Source organism: Oryx dammah, unplaced genomic scaffold (assembly GCF_014754425.2).
Source record: "Oryx dammah isolate SB20612 unplaced genomic scaffold, SCBI_Odam_1.1 HiC_scaffold_2, whole genome shotgun sequence".
Lineage (NCBI taxonomy): Eukaryota > Metazoa > Chordata > Mammalia > Artiodactyla > Bovidae > Oryx > Oryx dammah.
The window spans coordinates 66,827,981-66,851,645 of record NW_024070186.1 but is presented as its reverse complement, the minus strand read 5'-3'; the positions used below and the strand labels follow the sequence as shown (position 1 = coordinate 66,851,645).

The window sequence follows — 23,665 nt, the reverse complement described above, 5'->3', positions numbered from 1 at the left end:
ATGAAGTGCTAATGTATCCTGTTAATGTCATCAACTTTGACAAATTATAGGACATGTAACTGTTTTTGGCAATTACAGGACAGGATAGATTCCTAAAAATAGAGGCAAAATTTTGAAAAGATAGACCCTGGCAATCGTGAACATCAGTAATTCAAAAGTCTCCAGTGAATGATCTGGAGAAGGAAATGGCAGTCCACTCCAGGACTCTTGCCTGGAAAACCCCATGGATGGAGGAGCCTGATAGGCTACAGTCCACGAGGTCACAAAGAGTCGAGCACGACTGAGCGACTTCACTTCACTAGTGAATGATCAGAGTTTTACAGAATTTGTGATGTTGGGTGTGTATCAGTTTGCTAGGGCCGCCATAACAAAATACTGCAGACTGAGTGGCTTATAAAACAACAGAAGTTTATTTCCTCACAGTTCTGGAATGAAAGTCCAGGATGAAAGTGCTGGCAGGTTTGGTTTCTCCCGAGGCCTCTCCTTGACTTGCAGGTGGTTGCCTTCTTGCCTCTTCACGTGGTCTCTCCTCTGTGCACGTGCATTCCTGGTGTCTCTTCCTCCTCGTAAAAGGACACTCGTCATGTTGGGTTATATTCACATTATGAAAGATTCACTCTAATGACTTCACTTTAATGTAATCACCTCTTTAAAGACCCCCTCTTCAAATAAAGTCACTTTCTAAAATCCTGCAGATTGGGCCTCAGCATAAATTCTAGAGGCACCAATGACTTCACTAATGGGTAAACTAATTTAATTTCTCTCCTCACTCTCTTTCATTTCCCCTCCACACACTTTGTGTTGTTAGTTGTCATAGTTTGGTATTTTTTGCAGCGTGTCATGGTTTTAACAAGACAGTTTGACAGTTTCCTATGGGCTTTCCAGGTGGTACTAGTGGTAAAGAACCACCTGTGAAAGCAGGAGACAAAAGAGATGCAGGTTGGATCCCTGGGTTCGGAAGATCCCCTGGAGGAGGCCATGGCAACCCACTCCAGTATTCTTACCTGGAGAATCCCCGTGGACAGAGGAGCCTGGTGGGCTGCAGTCCATAGGGTTGCAGAGTTAGACACGACTACAGCGACCTTGCATGCATGCATACACGTGGTTTTAATAAGACAGTTTGCCAGTTTCCTATGATAACCCATTGAGGTAGCATATGAACTGTTTCTCCACAGACAGATTGAAAACTTATACCTAACACGTTTTGATGCATGATTCTTTATGAGTTTAGAAGCTGTTATTTATATAGCAAAATATTATTTATTTGCTTGTGACTGCAGTGGCTTACTATTTAGGACTGCCACTGATATCAAGGTCTGTGTAAGCTGTGTAGTGATAACCTGTGGTGTCCATGGGTCCTTGGCAACATATGTCATGCCTTAGAATTAGCAATTTCCTAGAACCTCCTGGTGCTAAGAATTTGGTTTCTTTTTATAGTTATTACATTCTTTTACATTATTGATTCTATACTTTTTTTTTCCTTTTCTGAAGAAGGTGTAGTATTTGAATGGCATTTCTAAATACATAGATCTGTATATTAAAATTTATAGTTGGAATTGTTCTTTTTCTTCCCAGCAACTTGTAAAATCACACAATCTGGCCATGGTTTACATTGTTCAGCCATGTCTCCAGCATCTGTCATAGTGCCTTACACATTGGAAGTGCTCATTTTCCTTTAACTGAGTGAATAAAATAAATGTCAGAAAAATAGTGCTTTAGTGCATTTTACCCCTACAGGCTTTAGCATGGCCATTGTTGCGTTTACTTTTCACTTGTCATTACCTCACCTCCACAAATGCATGTCATCAGCATTTGTTTGGATTGGTTTATCACCCCAAAGTAATATAAGTAGCTGAAAATGTGACCTTCCTGTATGAAGAGAGCAGAACCAGAGGTACCACTTTGCATGAACAGCTAATTGTAATACTATATTCTGGAGCATTTCTGCTGGGATGTCTTCTGTTTTACCTCTAGTTTAACACATACGAAGTGGGACTCTCCAGAGGGCTGTGCTCTCTAGGCAGCCCATTTCTGTAAGGTAAGTCTGTTCTCTTTCCAATGTGGAAACAATAGGGATTTCAGACACCCACCTTCCCTCCACACCCACTCCTCTACCCTCCGCTTATTTCTCCAAATATAATCCATCACTAACTTCAGGCACTTTCTTGTTGTAAAACATTTCTTGGTTGTCTGCCCTCCTTTGGTTGCAACTGACAAATCTTCTAGATTAGACAATAAAATACATTTTTTACTTCTTTAACCAAAATACAGTGGTAAATTGACTTCAGATAATACTTGATCTAATTGAAAGATAGACATTTAATGTCATCAAGGACACAGTTTCTCTTGTTTCTGCGTTGCCCCCCTTCTCTGCCTCTGATATCTCTATTCTGACCTCAGTGATACACATTCATCCCAAGCTTCACATTGTGCCCTCGTTGCCTGCCCGCTCCTCTCTGAAAGGAGGTTGACTTTATAGAAATCAACACGTCTTCTACTAGTGTTTCACTTACTGGGAGTGATTGAGTTGAGATACATGGGATATGGTGTGTGTCTGTGGAGGAGAGGTGTCAACCCTAAACCAAAGATATGATTTGCTGGTTGGCTTAAGCAAATTAAGTACCTTCCTTTGGATCAGGATGTCTGTCCATGTAAACCACAGGGCTGAGAATGGAATAATTCTCCAAATGGAAAGCAGTTGCTGTGTTGTCTTTTCTTAGACAGTGGCTGTGGATTCTACAAGAGGCAAGCTACAGTTTTCATCTTGCTAATTATGATCGTACCATGTCTCAGCTGCTGAGATCCAGAGAAGCCTGATTCTTACTTTCTGCTAGATGGACTCCCAGCATATCAGTCACTTGGGCCTCTCTGTGTTATTAACATTTATTTGGAAGGGTATCCTGAAGGTGTCCAGGGTCACACTGTTTGACAGTTATTTGTTATTTTAACATCAGAGTTCTTGTATCAGCTTTTAATATTGTTGCTCTTTTTTCTACTATTGAACAGCGATGACCAGTAGTTGTAGTTACTGTGTATAGTTTCTGTTTTGTCACAGTCTCCATAATGTTGAGGATTATTTTAAAATGTTTCTAATGTTATGGCTGGCCAGCAAGTTTTTGTTGCTGTTGTTTATAATTGGTTACCTTGAATATTTTACTAATGTTTCAGCTGGAGGGATCTTGAATTGGTTCAGTCTTCTGAGTGGATCTAATTTGTTGGTATTCATTAAGAATCAAAATAGCTATTTATCTTTTCCCTTTGGTCCAGTAATTTACTTTTAGGGACTTTTCCTGATCTTGAGGACTATTCATAAATGCACAGCTACCAAAAGAAATGGACGAAGAAACAACTTGAAGTATAAATATTGTTATAGGAGTCTTAGAATAATTTAAAATCATCTAAATGTTGAGCAAAGCAAAAATGAAACTAATGTGTCTGCCATGGGATAATATGCCACCACTGTACATTTTGGTTTTTGATTTTTTTCTCCTAATATCTATTCTTATTTGTTTGTTTGGTTGTGGCACTCGATCTTTGTTCCGGGATCTTTAGTTGTGGCATATGTGATCTAGTTCCCCAACGAGGAATTAAACTGATCCCTTGCGTCAGGATTGCAGAGTCTTAGCCACTGGACCTCCAAGAAAGTTCTACCACTACATTTTGAACTAAATTATTTTTCTAAGATTAGGACATTTTGATTGTGCATTTAAATTTAGAGGCTGCAAGAAGTTTTCAGACCTCTAAATAATGTGCTGTAAGTAAGAGATTTCCGAAAAGCTTTTAATTTTTTTTCTTTGTCCATATCTTTCATTATTTTTTCAATCTTGTAGATTTAAAATAGTGTGATTTAGGATCATAGTTGGACTCTAATATGCTCTAGATATGGTATCAGAAAAGAATATCATGTCTGTTCTGTTTGAGGCCAAAGGCAGAAATGTGGTACCAGATATGTGGAAGAACAAATGAGACAGTTAAATATTTGGGCAGTTGTTATCCAGTGTGTGAATGCTGAACTCAGTTTTGTGATGCTGAAAATACCATGTATATTCGGTTGAAGCAATTATACCTGACTTACATCAACAGTCCTATTTTTGTAATACTTGCTAGATTTTTGTCTGTGAAGCCTTAAAGTAAAATAGTTCATAATAAACATTAGAGTATTTAGTGTAGTTTTACATATAAATACTCAGCTAAATGTTAGTTAAGATTGTAGTTTTTGTTTTTACTCTGGCTGCTTTAATATAGCTGTGGGTTTGAATTAAGTAATTTCATTGCTCATAACTGATGGAGGTTTGAATAAAAGCTTTTATGATCTTACAAGCTGTTTCTGAGAGTTAAGAAAGTACAGAGATATTTAATATATATGTTTTTAGAACTAGGTCATTTACTTTTTAGGGCTGAATAAGTATGATCAGGCAGAATATACAAATAGGTGTTTTGTGATTTTAGCAAGTGCTTATTTTGGATGTCTCCTTTAATAGTCTATCAGCTCCTTGAGGCAGAACTTCTTTTATACATGGTAACCTCTACCAGATGTGATATCGAGGCCCATACCTGTTTGGTACAGGGTAGATTGGATGAGTGTCTTACTGTTATCTTGTGACCTTGCTTAAAGATAGATGTTCTGAAAGATACCACAGTGGAAGAGGTATGGCAGGAAGGTTTTTGTGTGCCTTCTGAAGATTGGTTGTGGCTAGTCTCTGTGTATCTGGTCTTCACTTGGGGCAGGTGAACACTGCATCATAGATGTGTAAACAAACAAATCAAAATGGACCTGTTCTGTAAGCTGCAGTGAGTCCACTACTGAAGTGGTGGCATTTTCTCTAAGTTTTGTTTTCTGGCATCCAGGTTTTTTAGGTATTTTGAAAGTGAAAACTGAAGCTTTCAATCAGGAAATGTCTTAACGTTGTCTTGTTTGTTTTTAACGTCTAATATTTCCTGTTCTTTTCAGGTGTCCTTTTGATGTTAGAATTTAAACAGACTAATTTCATACTGAACCTTATTCTAGAATTGAGTGTCTTTATAAGAGGATAAACTCAGGTCTTTAAATAAAGAGCCTATGTAGTTTTATTGCCACTATGACTGAAACTTTTAATACAGAGTTGTATTAACTTCACTGTTTTTTTTTTTAAGGCCACATTTGTTTGTATGTTTCTCTTAACTGAAAAACTGTCAATTCTGCAAGGCTTGGGACAACTTTATTTCATGTGTCTGTTCCTAGCTCTTTGTTGTTCAGTCGCTCAGTCATGTCTGACTCTGCGACCCCATGGACTACAGCACTCCAGGCTTCCCCATCCTTCACCAACTCCCGGAGCTTGCTCAAACCTGTCCATTGAGTCAGTGATGCCATCCAACCATCTCATCCTCTGTCGTCCCCTTCTGCTGTACTCTTGCCTAGAAAATCCCGTGGACGGAGTAGCCTGTACCAGCCTGTCCATGGGGTTGCAGAGTCGCCTACGACTGAGCGACTTGACTTCACTTCGCTTGTCTGCCCTAGGGGTATGTTTGGTATAAGTGAAAACAGTGATCTTTCTCTCTGAAAGTATGAGCTAGCTGAAGAACTAAAGCTAGAGTAACCCTTTTAAAATTTGAAAAGTTTACCCCTTTCTCTTAAAAAATTTACTTTTGGTTACAGAAACTAGTATAGTACTATGATCAATATAATAAACCTATTCACAGCAATTTGAACAGACAAGAATTCTCCTGCTCTTCATGTTTGGTATTTCTTGTTGACTTTACAAAAAGTATGCCACCAACATGTATTTATTATGAGAGTTTTTACAGATAATAATTTATATCATTTTGACTTGTGTTTTTCTTTGCCCCGAGATACATTAAATGATATAGAAGCACTACTGATAACTGCTTTAATTTGAGACATTTTGGTGACCTTTGTGTATTGGAATCAGGCATTTTAAAAAATGTGTACATCTTAGGTACTTCAGTTCCATTATTCATTATTTGAATATTAGACTGAATGATATTTTAGAGGAAAAAAGAATACTCTTATTTTCTTCATTAGTTGTTTCACTAGGACTCCACCTGACTAAACTCATTTTGGGAGGTCCTCTTCATCAGTCAGTGACTCAGTGTTTGCCTGACAGATATCCATGGTTGGTCAAGTTGTGACTTAATGCCTGCCATATAATGGGTGTTATATGTAATCATATAATGGGTGTGGTGGTTTTATTTTTTAAATCATTCAATCACCAGGCTTTCAGAATCGACTCTTGTGTTATACCTACTGTGTGTGCCAAGCACATTGTTACCATTCCTGTGGGTCAGGGTAGAGTTGAGCAGGATCTCCTCCAGAGCTCAGATCCTCCTGTGTGCCACAGGGGCCTCTGGATGAGGTGTCCTGAGCCAGTCATCAGAGGAGTTCACCTGTATCATTCTGTTCAGTGTGGCGTGTATGGATTATCACATTCAGGCGATTAATTGCACTATTTGAAATTAAATGGGAGGAGGTGCTTTCTTCTTCACATGAGGATGGTATTTACTTTTCTCCCATGGCTTCTCCTTTCAGTAAATGTCCTAAAAGACTCCTTTGATTCTTCTCCTTTCCTGAGCTCTGTGTCAAGTCACCCACCCTGCGTCTGCTACTTCCTGAGTGTCTCTGGAATCCTAGTGTCCTAGGGACGCTTCTCAGCTCCAGGCCCTCAGTCCCGGCTTCAGGCTTCTTCTCTTAGGTGACTCCAGCACCTTCCTAACTTGGCCCCGCTCCTCAGCCCAGTTTCCTTCTAGTTTTCATATTAGAATTCAGGATGGTCTTTTCAAATGTAAATCGTACCACTTCCCTGCGTTTCCTGGTTTTTCTTCCCTGTTTTCTCCTAAGTGATTCCTTCAAGGCTCCTCTCAAGCCTCACTTCACTTTGTTTCTGTTTCTTCACCCAGACCTTCCAGTGACTGTTAACTGCTCACTGAGTTGCTTCAGTTATTTTCCTTCCTCCTCAGAAATTCATGTTCTCACTCTCCTGTCTGTCCTTGAGGTCTGAACACTGAAGACACTTCCTCTGAGATGTATTCCCAGACCACTGAATTTGGTTAGGGCTTCCTGTGTGTGTGTTCACTGGGGGAATTGTTACCGCCCCCTTGTTTGTCTTCCTTTGTTTCTAAGATAAGCTTGATGAGTGTTCAGTCACCAGGTTTTCCAGATCTACAGCAGTAGCAGTTCCTGTTGTATAGAAGCCTGCTCAGTCCTTATTAATCTTGAGAGGTTTAAATATATTGTTGCCCTGAATTATAAGAGATCCATGATGTGGCAGGACAGTCAGCACAGGCCTGGGGTTAGATACTCCTTTATACAGAATGGGCTTCCCTGGTGGCTCAGACAGTATAAAGCATCTGCCTGCAATGCCGGAGACCTGGGTCCAATCCCTGGTTTGGGAAGATCCCCTGGAGAAGGAAATGGCACCCCACTCCAGTACTTTTGCCTGGAAAATTCCATGGACTGAGAAGCCTGGTAGGCTACAGTCCATGGGGTTGCAAAGAGTCGGACACGACTGAGTGACTTCACTTTCTTTCTTTTTTATACTGAATAGATGGCAGCGTATCCTTTTTGAAACAAGGAATGGAGAAGCTGGTCTGTGGGCCATGTCCAGCCCATTGACTTTTTATAAGGACCACAAACTAAGAAAAGGTTTTAATTTTTTGAGTGCTGAAGAAGAAATCAAAAGAAAAATATTTTATGACGCAAGAGTATCATATGCAGTTCAAATGTTAGTGTTGATAAGTTGTCTTATTGGAACATGGCCATGCTCAGTCATTCGTGTGCCATTGCTGCTCTTGCACTGCAACGGCGGATGAGTAGTTGTGACTATATGACTGGCAAAGCCTAACACATTTACTGTTGGGCACCGAGCAGAAGAGTTTTCTTTAAATCCTTTCTGTGACATGAGAACAGCTATGTATAATTAGGATATATTTAAGCTATATGTCAGTTTCCTTCTTTCCCTCCTTCTAAGAATATCATTTGAGTTTTCAGAACTGTACTCCAGCCTCTCTGCCTTATGCATACCTAGAGCTTTTTGAAACTTGAACATTGCAGATTAGATGTTGAGAAAATAGAGACTTCAAATCCTAGTAAATTTTGTAAACAAAAGCAGCATGGATGGCTGGTCCCTGTTCCTGTAGTCTGAAGTCAGTCTTTTCCTATATAAATACTTTTCTGATCCTTAAAATAAACTCTTTTTTACATTTAAGGAGAAAAGAGGAACAACTTTTTATGCTATTTAATATAATTATTAAAATATGATACTGGAGGCCCTTTGGTAAATTTTTAATCCTTTTTACCAATATGTTGCAGAAAAAGAGACCCAGCTGTGTTTTGGTTGTATAATCTACTACTAACTATTGGAAGTATCTTTATTTGTTAGGATTTATTATTAGGCAATATCAAATCTTCATTTTACATTATTTAATAAAATCAAATGGTTTTTACAACATTGTTTACATTTTGTTTAAAAATATTTTATTGAGAAAATACTTAATTAACTTTGTTTTATTTTTAGGGTTATATCCTGTGTTGTGACCTCATGGTTTAAGTGGGAATAAAGATGAGTATAAGCAGTGATGAGGTCAACTTCTTGGTATATAGATACTTGCAAGAGTCAGGTGAGTACATTCATAAAGTAAATAGGCCTCAAATTATTTTAATATCCTCAAAATAACCTTTTATGCATTTGCAATTTGTACCAGTCCAAACTGTTGAACTTTGTATGTTTCCTTAATGTCTGGACTGCCATTTTAAAGCTATGTGTTACTGCATGGTTTAACTCTCTGACTCTTTCAAATATGTTGGAATCATCTCAGGCAAATATTTGTAACAAGTGGTTTGGCTTTCACTGTTCAAAGATCATTTTTATAGTTTGTAATGAAGTGAGATTACTGCAAATGGTTGGTAGGAACATATAAATTCTCAGATATTTAAGTTTGATAATGTATATTCATAATTCTCAGCTTAATGTTACTGGTCCTAGTTGCAATAAGCATTTCAAAAGCTAAATTTGCTTTTTCATAATGCTTTTGTCTCATCCCAGTTGATTAAGTATCTTTGACCTGAATCTTAATAATGTATTTCATCGGGAGCTGATTAGTAAATATAAATCATTGAAAGTTATTTGTTATAAATATTAAGTTAGTCAGTGATCTCCCAAGTTTTCTAGACAGATTAAGAGGTGTTATCCTAAAAAAGAAGGAATATTACAAGGGAAAATGTAGGCTGGATTAAGGGGAAAAAATAAAAACTAGAAGAGGGGAAAACAGGTTGGATGGAACATAAGATGGTGGAAAAGATTGACTGCAATGGAAAGTTAGATTGTTAACATGAGATTGAATCACTTGGTGATTGAAAATGTCGGCGTGTGAATTTTAGGAATTATAACTTAAAGTTATTGGGATGTTAAGATAAAGTTTGATATAAAAAGATAATTTTGGTAGCCACTTTTGGGGGAGGGGTGAAAGGAATAGAGTAGGATATTGAGCCTTCAATTTTGATTTGAAACTCCAGTTATTCTTCTCCCAGGGCTTTGTTAGTTGTCCTTTCTTAGGCAGATAATTTAAACAAGGCCTTAGATTTTAGATCATCTTCTTATTGAGATACTCCCAGCTGCACTCTAGTTGTGAGTTTTTCTCTTGGGTGGGAATTTTCTATTCCCAGGCAACATCACTACTCCTCTCTGGCTTGGAACAGCTGAGAAAATTATATCCAACAAGGGCCAGGAGGAAAAAAGAAGAAAATAAAGTAACCAAGAATGCAGGATAACTTGTTATGAAGCTTTGAAACTGATAGATCTTGTTTTGTTTTGTTTTCAGTTAATAAACTGGCAGATCCAAAGAGAAAATCTGTAGAATATTTTGCATAACGTATAATGATTATTAATAAAGTGGAAAAGGTAGTGACCCATGGACTGTAGCACATACGCTCACATTTGGATATTGTTATACAGTACTTTAGACAATAGCAGAAATTATTGGGGCAGAACGAACTCTGGTTTTTCTGCCTTTGAATTCAACCAGCAGTTAAGTCAGAGCTTTGACGCATTAGACACTAAAGTGAAAAATAGTGTGAAGGATCGGTGGATGAGAAATACAGATGATGTTTTATATCACTGCAGGAAAATATAGCAAGTAAAAAGGACAATAAAATAATAATCTGTGTTAATTTATGAAAGTGTCCAGTGATTTTATCAAAAGTCTTAAAATTGCTTATGTTCTCAGAAAAAATGCTTCTAAATTTGATGTTTTAAGGTATTTTATGTTGCAGTAAACATAAAGCAAGAATGATATTTTTTAAATACCTTGTATGGTAGACTAATATTTATCATATTAAATCCTATGTAATGGTTAACTGTGTTCTTAGTTGTGCTTTGTGTATTCTTTACAAAACTATATACGGTGTACTGGTGATGAAGTATGATGTTAAGCCACATGTCTAAAATGTGAACACCGGTCCCTTTATAAAATTGGCAACTTCCTATTTACATTATGAATTTATAGGGGAAAATCAGACTACACTGATGACATTTTGACTTAACAGCAGTTTTTCTAGGAAGGCAGCTTGCAATAAATTCAAGAAGCACCTATAACCAGCATTCTGAAGTTTGATCCTTTGACCACCTGCATCATAATCACTTAGAGAGCTAGGAGTGGGCCCCAGAATTTGCATTTTACAGATGTTCCAAGTGGTTCTTAGGCGCAATTAATGATGGATCTGTACTAGTCGTAGGATAATTAGAGCTTGACAAGAAGGTGTTGTATATTCACAGTATCTTGGGATCCATCTCCTGAGGGAATAAAAATCACTTGTTTTAATCTTAAATACTCCATATACTATGTGGTAAATTTATTACGACTATTATGAATACTAGAAAATATTACCTGTAAAAGTCCCCCCTACCCCCAGTTACATAACTTCTCAGAGCTCCCATTTTCTCATTTATAAAATTTGTTAGTAATACTTGCTGAAAAGGGACTACTGCGTGGTATTCAGCCTCAAATGTTTTATAAACTTCTGTCTGAAATCAGCCATCCTTCCCTATTTGTTAAAACTAACTAAGAGAAAAATTTATTGTAGTACGGGTTTATTGTGCTGGAACCTTTTATCTTTCTCATTTATATCTCTGGAAAATTCACTCTGAGCATATTACTTTGATCATTATCATTTTGCACTGTTATGAGCTAGATTGTTCATATTTAACAAATATTTCCTAGGGACTAAAATTTGTTTTTGTTTTTTTTTTTTCTTTTGGGATTTGACATGTAGTGCTGCAATTATTGGATTTGATTCATTGTCTTCTCTTTAATTAGCATTTACCCAAGGGCATTCATAACTTGATCACCCTAATAACTTATATTTAGCAATGATAGGTAGAATAAATACTAATATTATAGTTGGTTGTATACAAGAGAAACTGATGCAGGGTTAGTTTTAGAGGAGCTAAACTGGTTTGGATCTTTTGAATTTTCTCCCCCTCCCCTCACTCCTTCCCCCTTTGTGTCACGTGACTCTCCTGTAGTTGTTTATTTTTTTCTAAGGAAATTGTTCCAGGCAATTATTTGTGAACTTTGTGGCACCCATTTTTCTTGTTGCTTTGTGTAAGATGAAATTTTGCTTAAATTGTGAATTTGGTTTAGGGGAGAATTCTTGGTTCTAGATTTTTTGTCATCTATTACATGTGTAGGAGCTCATGGATGAACCTGTGTTGAACACTGGGAAACAGTTGCATTTTATGATTGAAAACTAACTGGAAAATGCAGAAACAACATGTCCTTGTTACTGAATAATTTTCTGGATCATGATTCTGAATACTGTTATTTTTTAAAATCCTCATGTTTTTAGAACTGAGATTCATCTTGCCACGTAGTCTCCATTTATGAGAAGGTGATGATATATGTAGGCTTAAAGCATTCACTTCATGAAAGATCTTCTTGTCTCTCCTGCACCTCACTTCACTCTTCTACTCTTTTCAAAAGGATATTGCTTCTCCCAGGAAATAGGCCTTGCACCACACCACTTCTTACATGATGCTTACTTAAAATGTTATATTTGTTTATAAGGTCACACATCAAACATACACTTAATTTGGAAATCTAAGCATGATCATAAGGATCATAATGGGCACAAAGTAGCCAGAATGTTTGTGTATAACTTTATGGTTCTGACCTGTAATACCCAACAGCCCATTCATTTGTCTTTTTCATTTATTGGTTTTTGTATTAACCTCTCCAATGGCCTACAGTAGAGTATCAACAGTTAAATGATAGTGTAGTTTCTCTTGACTCAGATAAAGGTAACTGGGCTAGATAAACATTGCTTCTTACATATCCTCTGCTGGTATTGTTTATAAACAGATTTTAACAGCAGGCTGGAAGGAGTTTAGATTAAATGGCTATCAGTAATGTGCCTTTCACCATGAAGAAATGGAGAGGAGAGGTCAGCATCTGATATTTCCACCATGAGTCTTTTCTTTCAGTTTTTGTGAGTACATGGTCAGTTCAAAACTGCAAACAGGTACATAGTTTTGTTTTATAATAAAATATGCAGTGGCATTAATTTGATACATACAGTTGTTGTACACATGACTAATGAACAATAAATAGCAAGCAGTTGTCATAAATTCTGATAATTAACTATACTTTTATCCAAATCACTTTTTCTCCTCTTTTTGTAAACTGAAATACTTTTTTTTTTTTTTTTTGCTGATAAAGGAAATTCCTGTTACACATTCTGACTGACATACTTGTTAAAAAACAAAGGTCCTTTAATGGTTGCCAAACAGAGAACTTGTTCAATCTTAATAGTAATCTTTTTTTTTTTTTTTTTTTTTTTTAGGAATAATCAGCATTGTAAGCATATAAGGAAATGTATAAATTGCTGATGGCTTCATAAACTTGTACAGTTCTTTTGAAAGGCAATTTGGCAGTCATGAACTTCCTTTGAAGTGCTGATGTCCCCTTCAACTTTTGAGGGACTCCATCCTAAAGAAAAAGACATATATATATATATACATGGCAAAAGCCTATACACATAGATATTTGAAGTAAGAGTCTTTTTAAATAGTGAACATTGGAAAATCCAAATGTCCAGCCATGGGGTGAATAATTTACTAGCTGGTACATTTATTGGATGTATATTATAATAAAATTATTTCAGAAAATACAATTCATATAAAATATTCAGATATATATATAAAGGGCAAGATTAGGGCACAAAACTGCATAGCCAGTGTATTGTGCTGGACAAAAGGAAATAAAATATTTTAACAGTTGTATTTGGGTTTTGGTATTGTAATTTTTTTTTCTTCACTCCTTTCTTCCTTTCCTTTTAAAATTTTTTAAAATAAGTGTTAAGTCTATCTAACTTTTCAACATACAAGGTCCCATGTAGCATTTTTTTCTCTACTTCTTTTTACCTTTTCTAAAACCTTCACACATTTAAGTATGGAACTTTTTGTACTGAACAAAATTCTGGGTCTATAGGATAGAATTGGAAACAGATTTGGGGTCAAGAGAGTATGTGGTGATGGAAGCAGGGGTATGATTTTCTGGGCTTTCCTGACCTGAGGCTAAGAAAAGGACCTTGTATAAATCAGATTTTACTTCCAAAACAAGCCATATGTAGAAAATGGTTGTCTTGTGACCTCATTTCCTATACGGGAACAGTGCATGGCCTCAAAAGTAACTGCACATAGACCCCCCATACCCCTGCCGGTCCTGATCACTGAATATCCTTGAATTACTGTATACTGAATTTTGTGGTTTTCAGCCTTACTCCTCTCTGGATTTCCTTTTCTATCTCCCAGGTATGAATCACTCTAGTGAATGTGGTAGAATACTTGATTGTAGAGTATTTATACAAAGTATTATTTATATCAGCTTTGCTTTTACTCCTGGAAAGAAGGGATGCTATATTAGGCAAGCAGGCTAGACTTAAGCATTTCACAGACTGTAAGTTGATGCCTTTTGCCTTTTACTATGTAGATCAAAAGCTGTCCCTGAAAAAGTATTGCTTGCATATATATTTACAGATAAATGCAAATATATTTTGGCATAACCTTGGTTCAAGTTTTAGTTTTTCAAGGGAGATTTAAGCCATATGTTTTCTCTGGATTTATAGATTTCCTGATGTGCCAGGATAAATTATAGTAGAATTGCATTCTGATTTAACAAATGTTTATTGAACACTAGTAAAATTAGGTGACATCTAGTTTCCTAAAATTGAAAGATGACTAGACATTAACCCCATCTTCAGACATCCCAGTTGTATTAATCATACACATAAACACAACCCGTAGAATGCTACACACCCACAAATTAGAGGATTATTATAGAAGAGAAGTATCAACCCTGGAGCAGCAGAAGGAAGGACTTCACCTCCATTGACACAGGTGAAAAGTACGTGGGAACACATGAAGCCCAAAGGCATGAGATAGCACAGTATATTCTAGGTCTTGGTTGTATTTAATGTGCATTGAGAAGAAATGAGGAGATAAGCCTGGAGAGATGAGTAGGTAAAGATTGCAAAAGTACCTGTGCGTCACACTTAGAGAGTTTGACCTTGATTATGAAGGCCAAAAGGATTGTTGAAAGTACTCAAATAAGGAGTGGTATGATCATTTTTTGTTTTACAAGTAGTCTTCTAGCTATAGTGTTGCAAGTGTACTTGACTGGGGAAGAGAGGAAAGGAACTTATGACTGCAGTAGTCCAGGTAAAGGATGATGGGGGACTAAAATCCAGGTTTGGGCACAAAAGGAAAGCTAATGACAGAGACCGGAGAGGGAGAATTGATAGGGTCTGACGAATGGTGGAATGCCAGGGGCTGAGAGAAGTTAGGAGGACCTTTCGCTGTAGCATGGCAAGGTGAAAAATTTCTAAGGAAGAAGTTGTTTTAGGGACGGGAAAAAGAGTAGTTTCAAGCATAATTTTAAGCTGCTTTGTAATGCTGTAACTAGAAATTTAAAAAAAGTTATTGTTCAATTCAGCATGTGTTTAAGAAGAGCATTTTAAGTGTGGACCTCCTTTAGGGCAAATATATATCAACGATAAGTGCCAAAACACTATTAAGGATGACTTTAGGGTTGTTTTCTCGCTGTTTGAGAAGATTGTAAGTGCATATGTAATACCTTAGGATGGCACAGAGCACCTGGTCTCACAAAAAAAATTCAGAACATAGGCAACATTCCAGTTAAAAATTGATATTGTTCTACGTGCAGCTCAGGATATTCTTGGACATAATCTTGAACTTTGTCATCTAATTAAACAGTCTAAATGTAATTAATAATTATTTAAATTGTACTCAGAAATTGGAGTACAGAAGTCAGAGACTTTGCTACAGTTTAGAAGGCTTTGGAAAATCAAAGTATCTTGCTTACTAATAAAAGTCTTAATGTCTCATGTGCTACTGATGACACTTTCTAATACCTTGGAATGAAATAAGAATAATGATGCAGTCTCTTATTTTTTGTTGATAAGCAGGAGCTCACTCTGCCTTAGCTTTATCCTCGACTCTATTCTAACTGCTCAGTAGGATGGGGGGAATGCAGTGGTTATGGCCATGGTCCCTGAATAAATCTTTATTTTCTTTGTGTTTTCTCATCTGCTGAGATGAGAAATAATAAGATAATAAGATTATATATGTGTGTATGATACAGGCCCTCTGTAAGTGATATCGTCTATCTTGAAGCCTTCTACTCCAAGCCACTTGGTTATTTAGCTTTTTTCCCCCCTTTCTGTTTATGATTTACTGCAGAATTTATTTTGGGAGGGATATGAAATTGACAACAGAAGTCTCCAACCTCAGTGCTTCTAGATTTCACTGCCATGATCTCATAACCTTTCTCCCCAATCCTTCCTAGTCTTTTTTCTCAGTTTCCTATCCTGGTGATCTGGGATCTGCTCATACTCAAGTAGTTCTGGGTTTCCTGATAGGGACGGAGCAAAATGGTGCTTTTTTCATTTGTGTTTTTTGTGCCTTCTTGTGAGCTCAGATTAAGTTGCAGATTATAAATGCGTTTTTATTAATGATCTTGTTTGTCTATGGGTGAAATCAAGAAGTCAAAATTCAAGCATCTTCTTACTTCTCACTATGGGTAGTTACAGAAATGGTTAGGTATCCCAAAGAGGTAAGGAAGGGACAGCCCTAAGGAAAATCAACTTAGGTGTACTGTGACTCTCTGTTAACCAATTAAAATAGCCTTTAGCCACATGCTCTTTGACAGCGCACAGTATTTTATGATAGACTGTTCATAAGTGCCACAAGGAGTCTGAAAGTGCAAGCACAAAACAAAAAAGCATGGGCTAAGCACGAAACATCTAAGGATAGACAGGCTCGACAACACGTTACATGGATTAGATTAGTTTAACCAAGACCCAAGTAGTGTTCATTTACCTTATTTAACGTTCTGTACAGATGTATAATTTAATTGAATTATTTAACATTAATGATAGTTAACATATCCGTCAGAGCTTAACTAGTGTTGGTAAAGAGAATAACCACCCTCGGTCTGTCAGTTTACTAGAATTTTACTTTTGGATTTGGACTTGACTTTCATAAAAACCAAGAGTGACTTAAATTGATTTAAAATTAGACTTTTGTTATGTGAATATTTTGGTTTGAGTATTTCAAATTAAAATCAAAGAGTTGTTGATCGACATACAAATTGGATTTTCGCTTGTCAGCTGTTCTTTTTCTAAAGCTTCCATTTAGATGGATTATTACTAAGTAGCAAAAAATTAGTAACTTTTTCTTAGTACTTAATCATATATACAATGGAAGTTAAGCATGAAAATTATTTGTCATTATTAAATTACAGTTTTCATTCCTTATGTTTTAGTTTGCTTTTTATTTCCTAAGTAGATTTTTTAAATAGCCTACAAAATATAGAATTTCAAGATGTATGATGATTTATACACAGAAATTTTAATATAGTACAGAAATATTAAATGTCATTTAATTTATCTTGAGTGAAGCAGTTGAGTCACATGACTTAAAAAGGCTTTTCCCCAACTCTAAAGTTTAATACCATTTGTTGAGGAAAATTATGTGCTACGGTTATATAATTAAAGTGAAGAGGAAAATACATGAAGGTTAATGTGTTTGAATTTTAATACTTCTTTTGTTTAAAAACATATTTGACCTTAGCTAACAGTCTGGGATTTCAGATGGGTGTAATGTAGATTTGAAAGATTACAGAAGTCTTTCCTTTGTGTTACATTGCATATTGCCATTTGGAGAATAAATTGTTACACCTTTTCTTTTGCTTTCAGGATTTTCTCATTCAGCGTTCACCTTCGGTATAGAAAGCCATATCAGTCAGTCTAACATAAATGGTGCCCTCGTCCCGCCTGCTGCATTGATTTCTATCATCCAGAAAGGTCTACAGTATGTAGAGGCAGAAGTTAGTATTAATGAGGTAAGGAAGATTTAGTTCAAGTACTAATTCTAACTCCTAAATGCTTCCTTAAATATCTGGTATCTTGCTTGCTCCTTCATTATCTGACTTCAGCTTCACCAGGTAAACAAAACTGAAGGACATTATTCCTAATGTGGTGTCAGGGTGCACAGGCAAGGCTGATGGCTCTCAACTATAAGGACCACTCTCTTATTGCTTTTTACATGGTTTAATAAGTAAACAGTAAGAACTCCGGGAGATGGTGATGGACAGGGAGGCATGGCGTGCTGCGATTCATGGGGTTGCAAAGAGTCGGACATGACTGAGCGACTGAACTGAACTGAAGAAATAATTTTCTTTAAAATAAGAAAATTGTGCTGTGGAATACTGAGACCGTAATTGATTGAGAAATTAGAAGATCTTAGGTTATTTGGTTGTAAGTGATTTTGGAAGGCACCTGTGTACAGTCTATATGATACAGGTAGTTTAACTCGTGTCGATCAATTATGGCCTGTGAGCCAAAGTCTGCCTATCGCTTGTTTCTGTAAAGTTTGCTTGGGGCATAGTCACACTCCTTAATTTACGTATTATCTAGCTTTTGTGCTACAGTGGCAGCACGGAGTGGTTGTGACAGAGACCTTAGGTCTGCAAAGCCCAAAATATACAGAAAGACTCTGCACACCCTGGTATAGCTGAAAATTTTTATACATAGTCAGGATTTGTGATATATGGAGCTTTTCACCTTATTTTCATTTCAGAGATTAACATATTCCCCTTTCCTTTTGCAGGTATTTTAAAAACTAAAGCTCCATGGTTTCTACATCAGTATTTATTACTATAATTATAGTGTACTAAATTGATTATTTTTTTAAATTTTCTCATGTCTATACTGAAAAATCTCCTGATTCTAAATTAAATGTGTCCTCATTGTCTTTTAGCACTTTGCCTCCCAAAGTATACTTATTGGAGAGAATGATAAAACAATTTCTCCTAGTGGCCAGAGTTGAAGTCTCATTTTTTCTGAAAAAAATTTTTCTAGGTTTGATATAGTACTCCACAATATATCTATATTGGTTTTAATCTTTTTTTAAGTTTAAATACTTGCTCCAGCTCCTCAAATACTCTATTATAATCGACAGTTCCGAGAGATGTTCAGTGTTTTGTAACTTGGAGCATCCCATCACAACACTTAGTGCGTGTTCACTAGCTTAAGTGAGCCAGGCTTCATTTATGCATGTTTCTAGCTAATATGCACCGTTTCTATTTCTGACTTGCTCTGTGCCCGTGTCTCTTCTCCTGCTTGCTTTAGAACTTATTTATTGTGAACTTCCTAATACCAGTGAGAGAAGCTTTGGAAAATATAGCAACTTGATAAAATTAAAGAATACTAGCCCGTGAGTTGTAGCTGTACTTCTCAAATGTTACTGTGCATGTAAGACTTTACCCAAAAGCTTGTTAAAACAGAGATTCCTGAGCCCTTTAGAGATTTTGATTCTATAGCTTTGAGTCTACATTTCTAACAAGTTTCCACGTGTTGGGGGGACTGTTGGTCTTTGGATTGCGCTTTGAATAGCACCAGTTAACAGATTCCAGCTTTACTGTGCTCATATTTCAGCAGTAGTAAAATGAGGGGCTTCCCTGGCATTCCAGTGATTAAGACTTTGCCTTCCAGTGGAGCAGCATGGGTTCAATCCCTGGTCAGGGAGCTAAGACCTACCTGCTTTCAGGCCAAGAAAACAACACATAAAACAGAAGCAGTATGGTAACAAATGCAACAAGAACTTAAAAAAAACAATAACAGTAGTGAAATGAGGTGATTGTATATATTAATGTCTATTGATAATGATGTCTATTTCTGCCTTAATGTTTTAATTAAATTGCAAGAAACTTTTGCATTCAGCAAAACTATTTAAAAAGTTTTTAGTTTTAAAGAAGTATTTACCAAAATGTGGCACCAAATCTCATCATTTTATTAACTATCCCACATTACTTTTGACTAACAGAACTTTGGAATATAATTGAAAGCCTTTTTACCCTTTAGGCCTACTTTTTTTTTTTTTTTTTTAATTCCTTTCAGTATTTCAGCTTTGATCTGTGCAACACTTAACAGTAAGAATTGGGTGAGGAAGACAATTGGAGCAGCTGTTTACAGTGCTTCCTTTAGTTTCCTTCTTCCCTCCCGATTCCTTCCTTCTTTTCTTACATGCACTCAGGAAATTACCGAAAAGTGTTTTTTTCTTGGAATGATGATTTTCTGCTGTTAACTTGTATGAATACAAATTACTCTAAATGTGTTACCTTTGATTTTTCTTCTCACAATTTTTCAAATCCAGGATGGTACCTTGTTTGATGGTCGACCAATAGAGTCTCTGTCACTGATAGATGCCGTAATGCCTGATGTAGTACAAACAAGACAACAAGCTTATAGAGATAAACTTGCACAGCAACAAGCGGCAGCTGCTGCAGCTGCTGCAGCTGCGACAAACCAACAAGGATCTGCAAAAAATGGAGAAAACACAGCAAATGGGGAGGAGAATGGAGCACATACTATAGCAAGTGAGCTGAAAGAAGAATTTTTTTAAGTTCCATTAAAAAAGAAACTTGCTTTATGAGGATGCCTCATTTTAGCTGAACTAACACTGTCTATTTAATTTTTGCCAACTTGTTCCCCTAACTTGTATCACACAGTTCAGATTTTTATGCCTAAAGCTCCATAAAGCTAGATTTACTTTCATGGACCTTATTTTCATTCTTTTTAAAAAAAATACTTAGAATCCTTTTTTTTTTTTTTTTTACTGTTAGGTGAACTTTGTATCTGCATTTGATTTCTAAATATAATTTATAACAGTAGTCATTAACAGATACAAAAAAGCTTTGGCATGGAGATATAAAGGCAACTAGATGTTATATGAATGATATCAGCAACCCCTACTGGCAGAAATTCAGAATAGTGTTGACATGGATTCTATTTAATTCAGACTGTTTTATCATTTTTAACTGTGTTTGGGCCTAACCTTTCACAATCTTCCTCTAGTCCTGCTCCCCCATCTCTGAACACACACTTAGGTGCACATCTCTTTCTAAAAAATTATATTCATATTTAACTAAAGATTGGAATTTATTTTTCATGTGATAAATTCTGTATAGTCATTTTCAACATTACCTGACATAGTGGAATAAGAAAGTTACACTCTATCTGCTGGTTAAGAATTCCTTTTTTCCTCCAATATGCTGTGATATTATTACCTAACTGGAATTTTCCATCTATTTCTCATGATGCAGATAATCATACTGATATGATGGAAGTGGATGGGGATGTTGAAATCCCTCCTAATAAAGCAGTTGTGTTACGGGGCCATGAATCTGAAGTTTTCATCTGTGCCTGGAACCCCGTTAGTGATCTCTTGGCATCAGGGTATGTTTCTCAAAGTGAAATTAAAATGGATTTCTAAAAGTATCTTACTGAAATATTGCGTGTTCTACAAATACATTGCTTACACTTTCCGGTTTTTGTTGTTGCTTGTTTGTGGTCATTTTGCCCTGTAAATCTTTATTTCTTCATAAAGTAATGTTAGAGTTTTTAAATTACTCCCTCAGGACTGATTTCGGCATCCCCAAAATGGAGACTGAGAAAAAAAACCGGAAATGGAAATGCCTGATAGTCTGATTTGTGTTTGCCTCATTAATAATAGGATGTAAATTTGTTGCCTTGATTTCTGTAATGCTTGAGAATATCATGAAAATTTAAAATATGTTGCATACCTTATAGGTCTGGAGACTCAACAGCAAGAATATGGAATCTTAGTGAAAATAGCACGAGTGGCTCCACACAGTTAGTACTTAGACATTGTATACGAGAAGGAGGGCAAGATGTCCCAAGCAACAAGGATGTGACATCGCTAGATTGGAATGTGAGTATCACTGTGTTGTCCATGATGGATGTAGTTAGTAACATACTTAACCTCCCTGAGCCTCAAACTAGTGGCAGTACTATGTCTGTTTGCTCAGGTATTTTTGAATTTCACTAATAAGAACAGCAGACTAGGCGTCCCCAACCCAAAATGTGTTAAAAGCAAAGACAGTCAGGGCAAGGTTCATCTTCCAGCCTCTCAGTTTATCTAGATATAGAATCTTTGCATAACTGGTGGTCCATCACTCTGTACTTCATTCTCATCACATATAAAGTAGGAGTGTATTAATGGTCTTACATAAATCAAATAGTAAATGAAAACCAATAATAGACACATACTAAGTTCTCAGTGGGCTTCCCTGATAGCTCAGTTGGTAAAGCCTGAAATGCAGGAGACCCCAGTTCGATTCCTGGGTCAGGAAGATGCCCTGGAGAAGGGAAAGGCTACCTATCCAGTATTAATTAAGTTCTTAACTACTAAGTCCTTTGTTAGGGGTACAAGAGAAATCTATGTAATAGAAACATAGTCTTGTTTCTCTCATTTTGCTGTTAATTGATGAAAACTTCATTGCCAGCTCTTTTTAGGAACCATTAGTCTAGATTACAAGCTTTATTCTAGCTGTAGGACTCTTAAGAATTCTCTTATTCTATATATGATTCAATATCTTTGATTACTTTTACTTACTCGAAAATTTGATTTCACTATTGATAAAGCTTCATCCTTTCAGTTTCAAATATATAATTAACAGCTTTCTTTGCTACCATTCCCACAAGTAATTTGTGGAAAATTAGCATTTTAAAAGTTTCTGTATCTTTTCCTTTATTCCATGTTGTCTTTTTTCTTCCTTGTAACTTTACGTTCATTTTTTTAATACCCTCCCACTGCCCCAACTCTGGTTCTAGTAACTTCTTAGACTGTATCAGTGTTATAAAGAATTTTAGAGGTCAGCTGTCCTTTCCTTAGCAAGTGGACATCCTTTCCTTCTCTGGTCTCTGTTTTAATAACATTTTGTGGGGCTTTTCAAAGTATCTTCTAAATCTCTTTCCAAGAAATAAGATCTGTCTTTCAAAGTGATTACACTATCTGAAGTTCTTAGTTTCTATGAAATTCTTCCAGAACTCATGGTAAGGCTTATTAGTGTTCTTTTCTAAATTTCCAACAATGTATTTACCCTTTCCCACCTATAAAGTTGAGAATTCTAAACAGTGTTATTTTATTGTAGGGTCAGAACTAAGAATTCCGTTCTTAAAATGGGACCTTACTATATCATAGGGCAAAGGCCTTATAGCCTTCTTAGGCTGTTTGGCTCAGAGACCATGTTAACTTAATGAAATTTATAGTTTACACGGAAAAGGATGGTTAACAAATGATTTGTTGAGTTCGGTGTTTCTGAACTGCAAGTTAAAGCTTTTAAAAGTATAGACTTGTGGAAGATTTATTATTTGCTATGAACTTAAGTCTTCCCCTAGAAAGAGAAAATGTTATTGTTGTTTAATGGCTCATTTCCATGGCTAAAGCAGAAGGCTGTGAGATCGCTGCTCCTTATTATTCTCCTACTTTACTAGTGGTCCATGGTCTAAAACCATTAGTTTAAAGGAAACTTTGCATTGTGCAGAGTTTGGAAATAAACTTGTGCTATTAGCTTCAACATTGCTCCTTCCTTAGAACTATAGGGGATTTCCAAATCCTAGCAGAACTGAATCTGCATCGCCTACAACCAGCATTTGTTTGTCACTTAACTGTACAGCTAGATGACTGGAGAGGTCTGAAAAGGTGATCTTGTTTTCATTTCTCTTACCAAAAAAAAGCATCAGCAAGTACTGAGTAAGGCAGGATTTCATTCTGTCTCTCCTGTAATGTTTACTCATCTCAGCAATAGTCTGTGTAATGTACTCTGAAACTTGGATTTCCACAGAATAAATTGGATCTTAGCAAGTCCTGCTGTTGGACCATTATTCAAGGCAAGGCACCATAGCAAATTTTAAGGTTAGAGAAAACGTTAAGGATTCCTCCTCAGAGTAGAGTAGTTCTGGACAGTTGTACTCACTTCGTTAGCTATAAAGTCAGCCTACATTCTTTTCTAACTCCTGTTTTTTGTGTGTGCATTGCTATTTTTATTGGTATAGGAAAATAACAAAAGAAAGAAATGTTTAATGTAGTGATATTTAAGAATCTGATCATCTGAAACAATATTATTTGGAACACACACAGTTTAGACAGTAAAAGATTTAGAGGGAGGACAATATGAGAATTTCTAATCTTAATGAAACATTTTGGAAGATTTTGATTTTGATTGAATACCTTTATTAAATCATAAGATTAAGATTTTGATGTCCTTTCTAATCCCCCACCTGACCCCCACC

The 23,665-nt window shown here is 36.3% G+C and overlaps 1 protein-coding gene across 3 annotated transcripts in view; it reads left to right on the top strand.

Annotated features, from left to right (window-relative positions):
• The window catches only part of TBL1XR1 (TBL1X receptor 1), a 174,926-nt gene that overhangs the window by 127,392 nt on the left and 23,869 nt on the right, over positions 1–23,665 (top strand). For 2 of the 3 annotated variants that reach the window (XM_040229965.1, XM_040229974.1), the window contains 5 exons: positions 8,511–8,613; positions 17,267–17,412; positions 19,725–19,947; positions 20,674–20,806; positions 21,161–21,302. In XM_040229965.1, the coding sequence (XP_040085899.1) occupies positions 8,556–8,613; positions 17,267–17,412; positions 19,725–19,947; positions 20,674–20,806; positions 21,161–21,302 (702 nt within the window). In that variant the 5' untranslated portion in view covers positions 8,511–8,555. The remainder of the gene's footprint in view (positions 1–8,510; positions 8,614–17,266; positions 17,413–19,724; positions 19,948–20,673; positions 20,807–21,160; positions 21,303–23,665) is intronic. The other variant, XM_040229984.1, reaches the window with a different exon arrangement.